Source organism: Pinus tabuliformis, chromosome 7, assembly GCF_031772625.1.
Source record: "Pinus tabuliformis cultivar Carrire ecotype Pingquan chromosome 7, CPIR1, whole genome shotgun sequence".
Taxonomy (NCBI): Eukaryota; Viridiplantae; Streptophyta; class Pinopsida; order Pinales; family Pinaceae; genus Pinus; species Pinus tabuliformis.
Window position 1 is genome coordinate 173,846,535 of NC_142293.1, and position 8,792 is coordinate 173,855,326.

At 33.9% G+C, this 8,792-nt stretch overlaps 1 protein-coding gene across 1 annotated transcript; it reads left to right on the top strand.

The window, feature by feature from the left end:
* The first annotated feature begins 948 nt into the window (after nt 1-948).
* Nucleotides 949-7,174, top strand: LOC149246394 (putative cysteine-rich receptor-like protein kinase 32). Its single transcript, XM_089457905.1, has 2 exons — nt 949-1,176; nt 6,740-7,174. The coding sequence occupies exons 1-2, from the start codon at nt 967-969 to the stop codon at nt 6,761-6,763; spliced, it is 234 nt and encodes a 77-aa protein (XP_089314031.1). The 5' UTR covers nt 949-966; the 3' UTR covers nt 6,764-7,174.
* Nucleotides 7,175-8,792: the final 1,618 nt, after the last annotated feature.

Here is an 8,792-nt window from a genome sequence, read left to right on the forward strand (position 1 = left end):
AATAGAGAGCATCTTCTGAAGTTGGGAAGTGCTTTGACCATTGCATCTGGTTTTGATCAACGGTGTAGAAGAGTCGGCGTTTGCTCAGAAAGGCGAACGTCAAATGTGTTATTTGAAGTTTGAGCCACCGTGGGGTCTGAAGCAATGGTCTGAAGCTTAGTGGAAGCCTTTTAGTGGTTAGTGGATGACTGAGAGCTTTGGGAGTTTAATACACCTTCCTATTGTACAAGTTTTGTAAGCCTGAGGATTTTGATTTGTTTCTTGTTGTTGGTAGTGCCACAATAGGCTAGGTACTATGTTGATCTGTGCGTTTGCATAGGCGTGTAATATATGTAATGTACGAATACAGTTAATAGAAAGATTCACTTTTATTTGACCAAAAAAATATTAGATAATATAAATTTAAAAAATAAATAATTATTAATAATTTCCCTTTAATAATTATTGAATCATGATAATAAAAATTAAAAAGAAAGGAGATGATTAATAATTTTCTTATAAAAATAAAATGATAATTAATAATTTTTCATGATTCAATAGAGATTAAAGGACTGTTGTAATTAAAGATAAGATTGATGATAATTAACGATTAAATTTTCTCATTATTCTATGCAAACACCTCATCCAATTTCAATATATATGCTTCATCCCATTCCAATATATATCCTTATGGACGTAATTACTTTTTCATTGTTGTTAAATTTTTGAATTCACATTCTTCATTAGTTTTTATCTTCTAAGGTCGAGCACTATAGTTTCTTCTGCAAATAAATTTCACATAATCATCGCTTAACTCCTAAAAGTTCCCTCACATATCTCTTCCATTGGAATTTGAATATGCAGAGGGTATTGGGCACCAGAGTATCTTAATGAAGGGCAGTTATCTCCAAAGGCAGATGTTTTATCAATAAACTAAATTAAAGCCAAAATTATCCATCTCTCTTTCATGTATATATTTGATGAAAAATGCAGGTGCGGAGTTCAGACAAACCAGACAATGTTTTGCGGATGATTGATCCAACAATAATTGAAACATGTGATAAGGAGAAAGCGTCGAGATGCATTCAGGTTGGTCTTTTGTGTACACAGGAGGATTCATTGCGTCGTCCACCAATGTCAGAAGTTACTGCGATGCTTTCAACTTCTCTGATACTACCAGTTCCAACAAGTCCACCGGTATCACATTCTCCATCTAATCTATCATTTCTGACTCTTTTGGTTACAAATATGAAATTTGATGGGTTATATTTATGTTTAAGAAAGCAAAGATGGAGATAATTTTCGTCGGACACCGATGGAGTTTTATTTACAGGGGTATGTTGTTTTTTTTCCCTTAAAGAAAGGAGTATGTTGTTTACAAGTGTGGAGTTTTGTGGAACTTTAATCTTGAGATTTTAATAAGGGTAATTTTTTTTTGGAAATTAGTCATTATTATAACCTCATACCATAACAAAAACTTGTAATTTATCCTTACAATTTTTATATATGTAATAATATTTTTAATATTTACTAATATTAATTTCTTATTATTTTATTCTATAATTTATTATATATAAATAAAAAACCATCAAAACCTCATTAAAAAATTTAAAATTAATCATTACCCAACACAAAACCCTAACAATGTGACATTGTGAAAGTGTATTTGATCGTTTTGTATTTCCCACAACAGTCAAAATGGTGATAACACTGCGTTTTAACGAATTATCGGTTTCGCGATTTTGGCGAAGAGGGTTGGGCAAAAGGGAAAACTTAAGAGGGGTAAATAAAACTAATAACTGTGAAAATTTAGTAATTACGCATATCTTTATCAGGTTTAGTCAAGAGTTTTGGTTTTACGGAGTAAAGCATGGGGCAGCCATAAATTTAGGGATATATGCAGAATCTGTAGCAAATTTGTGTAGAGATTTTGCTTTTAAAAAACTAATAGTTTAACCAGTAGATGATTTTGCTTTTAAAAAACTAGTAGTCTAACCAGCAGATTTTGCTTTTAAAAAACTAGTAGTCTAACCAGCAGATGATTTTGCCTGGAAAACCATAGAAATTTCATTATGATTTTTGATAAAATAAGGTTGAAATTTTTGGAATTACAACTGTTAAGTTTTAAGATTTTGGGTGGCTATTTTTTGAAGGTGCTGAATCTATTTCTGCTGTAAAAACCAATTCAAACATTCATAGATTTTTGAAAAAAAAAATACCACTATAAAACAGAATTGTCACATGGTTAGTAAATTTAGCCTGGACTGCGAAAATTTACTGGCTATTTTTTATTTTTCCTAAAAAATTTGACAGTAAGAATGTTTAAATCTTGTTTATTTTGCACCATCATAAACCCTTGGGCACCCAAAATTTTGAAACTTCTGTTACTATTTCCAAAAACTCCACATATATTTTAACAAAATACTTCCAGAATTTCCATGGTTTCCAGGCAAATATCTTGGGTTAGAATACAGCTTTATAAAATATTTAAAGGTTGGTTGGTGTCCTCATAAATGAGCTTAATGAAGAACCAAAATGGCGGAAAGTTGTGAATGTCTACCACACGTAGGAGAAACTCCAGGGTTCAATGTAAACCCTATTCTTTCATGATACCTAAATGGCTCTCCAGGTGAGATATTTGGAGAGTGCACAAATACTCATACACACTCATGTCAATAAGGGGAACAGCCTAATACATATAGGCTTTCACACTTACAGAGTGGTTTCAACCACTTCCGAGATAGTAGGATCTAAGACCTAATCTTAGAGTTTTAATCCTATTCTTAAACAACTCACTGTAACTTTCTCCATTAATTCTAACACTCCCCCTTAATGGAGGAAGGGTACTGAAAAATAACATATGCTTGCTGGTTTAGTCTCAGCGAGGCTTACAATTAAAACATGAAAAAAAGTTGGTAACAGAGTTTTCATTTTAGTTTTCTTGCAGAAGAGCCCACACTTGTTCATCTTGAGTTGAGGCTTCATCTTTGCTTTCCTCGCCATGATGTAGTGATATCTCTTCACCTCATTTCTTCCCCAGTGATGGAAAGCTTGAATTCTTATTCTCGCCCTTCTCAAGATTATCAGAGGCTGGATAGGAGAATTTTCCCTCTCACTATTTCTAGTGTCAACTATGATGTCTTCATCATTCATTGATGTAACATCTGCACACACAGAAATATTAATGAGATCATTACAATTTAAATTCTCTCCAACTTTGTCTTTTTTTGCCACGTCTTTGCATCTAGTTTCATGTGGCTTGTTCGATTGATCTTCAACACTTTGTTCCTCTTTACATCCTTCCTGAAGATCATCTCGTGTGTCTTCAATCTCAAGATCTTGCACAACAGATTATGCCTCTTGATTCACGTGGTCATCAACAAAACCACATTGTTTTTTTGAAATTTCTTCTGACTCGAACATACTGCCCATGCTAATGCTTCCAAATGGCCACATGAGAAAATCATCATCATCAGAATAAAAAATATCTAAAAATATAGACGTGTTGTTAAAGTCCAACTTATCTCGCTTCGAGATTCTTTCGCTGCGAGATAAGCTGGAAGAGCGTTGATTAAGCAGAGAAAGATTTTCTCTAACGAGCTCTAACAACCTGGTTACCAGGCAGGCGGGAAACTTCTTCCTTTGGCAGCTCTTCAACTGTAAAACCTTGTAGACTGTGGCTTTCGTGCCACGTAGGTCTTAGTGCTCTCGGCTCTGGCTATGAGCAACAAAACGACCTCTTGCAAGCTGGAAACGTTCTCAATATCTAATTCTAATGCACATGTTTCTGCAACTTGAGTTTCTCAAACCATTAAATTTCCAGGACAAATCTGCTAGATGACGCTCTGGAACACGCCTGAACAACACGCTGCCTCTACGCAATTTTCTTGCTCCATCGGCTTCACTGAGAATCTGCTTTTTTGGAGATGTTACCGCTGCAATGGCACGAGAATGTGCCAAACTCAAGAATAATCGAGATCCGTCCAAACAGCCAATTCGGCCTCCACTGCTGCGCCTCCTCACCAACATCATCCTTCGGCTTATCTTGGTTTCGCTTCTTTCTTAACGGTTAAAGACGAATTTGAAGGGAAAGCACACCACCTCGATCCACACAACGGTTGCAGATCTCAATGGCCACAGTGAGCAGACACCCTTGCTCCAGCGGCAACCTCCACACAGGAAACACAACGCATAAAACTCAACTAGATAGCGGCACCTCCAGGTAGATGGCACAGCCACACCATGTTTCCACTGCACCAGATCCACCAACGATCTCCACACCATTGCCGCAATGCTCACACACGCGACCTTCAACTCAGTCGCAACAGATGCACCACCACAGACTTCGCACAGACCAGATCCGCTGCTCTCTGTTAAGTTGCGTGGATCCACCAACAAACAACGGCTTAGATAGATCTTCGAAGCCGCTTTCGGTTGATTCAAATAGGTGCAGCTCGGTCTGCTAACATTGGCAGGATTGACCAGCAAACGAGCTGATCCGACCCTCTCGCAGTACACCAGCAGCTTTAGCCCAACAGAGAAAAGCGCATTTCTGAGCCAAAAAAGAGCATTGATCAAGCAGAGAAAGATTTTCTCTAGAGTTTTTCCGTCCTCCTCACTAGGCCTTGCCTCTGCCTAACCAATCCACGCTTAGTGCAGCAGTGGGTGATCTTGGCAAGTGCCAAGCGAAATAAACAAAACACTCAGTCTATTTTTTCTTTCAGCTTAAGATCGGCGCGTCTTAGCACCATGGACTCGCGACTATACACTTGAAATCTGCGACGACTGACAAAAAAAAAATGTAGTTACACAGTGGGATCGGCGCGATTAGCTATCCAATTCAAGCGACGATTTCGCCTCAGTGGCGCTCTTCACTGAGCTTATAGGATTAACAACCTGAAGCTCCCATACCATGATAAAAATCAAATATATATTACCTAAATGGTTCTTCAGGTGAGATATGTGGAGAGTGTATAAATAGCATAGTTACCAAGTTCGTCCGTATCGACGGAAAAAATACGGTAATTCGCCAGTTCGGTTCGGTACGACGATTAATTCGGTAAATTTAAATGCGGTAAGGGGCAATATTTTTATCAAAGTCCCTTGCTCCAATTCGCTGTCCCCTGTTTGCACCCGAACATGAATACGTAATGTGTTTTGTTTTATTGAACAATGCCCTGTGCTTCATTACACCTAACAATAGCCATACACAACACAAGGTATACGGTAATTAGATTTGGAAGTTTGAGATATACGGTTGACTAAATAAATATGAATTTGAAGGGATTTTCAAACATGGTTTATGGTGTTGTACGTATGGAAATTTAAAAATATTGATTTACTTTTTTTATTTATTTTGTTAAAAAATAAAATTTATATTTATTTCATTAAATTCAAAATTTATTTTTCAATAGTTGAATTAGTGGAAATATGTCATTGAATTTACTTTTTAATTGTTGAATAGGAATCAGTAGGGTAAATTTTTAGTTGCAGCTTTGCTTTGTTGATCCACTCAAAAAATACAAGTTCTGTTCTACCCAAGGTTGGTGAAATTAATACAGGGAAGGGCAAAACAAGTTTGGAACTAGGCAACCTTATTGGAAAATTGAAATAATGTAGAGAAAGGCAAAGCTAATTCTAAGATCAATTACTTTTATAAATTTTCATATATATATATATATATATATATTTCCTATAAAAATTGTCTTTTTTTTATAATTTTTTTCTAATAAGAAATATCAACTTGCTTAATTCATTATGTGATTACAGAAGCTTGAATACAGAAAATATCAACTTTTTCTATCTTAACAAATTGATAATTTTTATTGGAAAAAATAAAAAAATATATAATTTTTATATGAAAAATAAAAAATTAGTAATTTCTATGTTAGAAAATTTTATAAAATGACAAATTGCAATTAGGAAAAAAGATAATTCTTACCTTACAAGAAATTATAAAATAGCAAATTGGTTGCAAATCAATCTCTTATGTAAAACATAAAAAAAACAGTAACTTCTATTTTGGAAAAAAATCAACTTCTACAGCTTTTATATTTTTATTAAAATTTTGAATATAAAGATTGTTTATTTAAATTTATAAAAAAATAAAAAAAATAAATATATTTAAGTATTTGTAAGATGTATAGTGTCGAATTTTTTCCGTATTGAATTTTATAGAGACGAATTTTTTCCGTATCGTATGGAATTCGAATTCGAATCCGAATTCGAATTTGGTAACTATGATAAATAGTGATACACACACGTCAATCAGGAGAACAATCTAATATATATAGACTTTCACACTAACAGGGTGGTTTCAACCACTCCTTAAATAGTAAAATTTGAGACCTAATCTTAAAGTCTCAATCTTATCTTCAAACAACTAACTGTAAATCTTATCTTCAAACAACTAAGTGTAACTTTCTCCATTAATTCTAACATCTCATAGCCTTGCAAGCCTTGCAAGTGAAATACAACTTGAAATAGCCGAAATAGAGGTGGCGACGAGTGGTCCAAAATTTTATGCAACTACATTAAATATGTGTTCATCGTTGACATAAGTGGCCGATAAGTATAAATATCCGAACACAGATTTAGGGAGCATAAATTTATGATCACTAAGCAACTTTAGAATTCATCTGTTGAGCTTTTACATCTGCATTTAAATGCTTTTTCTCTTTTGAATGACGAATGCTTTTCTGTTATACAAATACAATCATTTGAATGTTTTGAATGGTGATCTGATTTCTTTCACCTCCAGATGTTTGTAAATCCAGGGCTCTAATGTGCGAAGGAGAAAAGTGAACCCTGTGGATGGAGCCATGTGACAGCAAGGTGGTGGAAAATGGCGAGCCTAGAATGTGAAAATTGATGCTATGTAATTGAATTAAGACTGAAAGATCCAGGAGTGAAGAGTATACATGCAATTACATAAAACTGAAGACTTCTGTTCAGGCTATTTTAGATGTTTACGAAGCCCTCTATTTATTATTTGTTGATAGTGATTTTATTGAACGGGCACGTTATAGAAAATCTGAACAGTTTCGTGAAATGGTTACATTTTAACGGTCGATTTCGTGCGTTTATTTGCATAAAGCATTTTGTGGTTAGGTTTAAAATGTCTATCCAAGAAGAAGAGATTTTGGAACATACATATAATTTTAATTTAAATGCAAAATGGTGGTATATTAAGTTATTTGGGTTAACTAGTTTAGATAAAATTAGAAAAGGTTTGCATAGGAAAAGAAAAATGTTGCTCCATATCTCTAGGAGGTTAGATATGGAGGGTGGCATCTACGGTTAGCCTTAGCGTTTAGTCAATTCTTTACATGTTTGTTACTAGTTTAAAGCGTTTAGCTAATTCTTTACATGTTTGTTACTAGTTTAAAGTGTTTAGCTAATTACTAGTTTAAAGTGTTTAGCTAATATAGAGAATGGTATAGTTAATATAGAGAATGGTATGTTTGGTATTAGCGTTTAGCCAATATAGAGAATGACATGTTTGTTACTAGTTTAAAGTGTTAGCCAATATAGAGAATGTCATGTTTGTTACTAGTTTAAAGTGTTTAGTCAATATAGAGAATGGTATGTTTGGTATTAGCGTTTAGCCAATATAGAGAATGACATGTTTGTTACTAGTTTAAAGTGTTTAGCCAATGTAGAGAATGGTATGTTTGGTATTAGTTTAAAGTGCTATTTTTATTTTTTTCTCTTCTAGTGCATTAGTTATTGTAACTTTATAGATATTCTCCTTAATAATCGTAAAGTTGTTTTTGTAGCTTTCATATCATCCAAAATTATTTTGGTTATCAATAAAGCAAGTTTGTTTTATAAGGTCTCTACTTAGTTAAACTTATACCTGTGTTCATGGAATATTAAAAAATATCTCTAATCGCTCTAAATATTGATAAAAGCTTCCCAAAATCTTTTGTTGGACCCTTTCCTAATACATGTCTCTAATAAAAATAACTCTTATTTTGAATGTATATTCCCTATTTTCACTGGATACCCATTTTTATAGCCTTTGATAATATATTGATTCTATTTTTCACAATTTAAAAACCCCCTTTATAAATGAATGCGATAAGATATTGGTCAACAAGGTGAAGCCCCTGTGGCCTTTAAAATTTATTGTAAAGTTGTTTTGAAGGGGGACCCTAATGAACTCCAACCCTCTCCACTTCACATGGTCAATGAAACTTTAGTGACATCTATTGCTATAACTAAGGACACAATAGAGCAAGCAACATTATAAAGAGATAATGGTTTGATATGCAAATTCATTGTTCTTTGGTCTAAGCTTACGAACCTCTGTTAGTGGATTTTCTAGTGCTTTTATGCTCTTAGAAACTAAATATTAAGGAAGAAGCTTAGAATCTATCCTTGTGTTAAAGGCTTCGTCATAGTAATATTTGACCTAACAAAGGATAGAGATAGGGTCATCAACTTTAGTCATTGGTTTTGGGGAAAATTTGAACTCTGTATGAAGCCTTGGACTCCAACATATGATCCCTCTTAGGACTCACTCTTTTCAACATCTATATGGGTAAAGATTATCTAACATTCCTTTATATTTATAGGATTACTATTCCCTAAGTTATATTGGAAACACTCTAGAAATTTTTTGTCTTAGAAGTGAAATAATAGAGCATTGACATATCACAAATATGTGGACATGGATTTTATTAAGGACTTTTTGGGAAAACAAAGCAAGTTATTTGTCAAAAACTATATAAAGACTCAAAATATGGTTATCGACTTGATGAGAACTATGACCTCAAAATGAGATTTGTAACTCTAAAATCCCTTACGTT

Coding starts and splice junctions, on each gene's coding strand:
- LOC149246394 (XM_089457905.1), top strand. CDS start 967: ATGCAGGTGCGGAGTTCAGACAAACCAGACAATGTTTTGCGGATGATT. Junction 1,177..6,739: donor CAGTTCCAACAAGTCCACCG/GTATCACATTCT, acceptor TTTCACCTCCAG/ATGTTTGTAAATCCAGGGCT.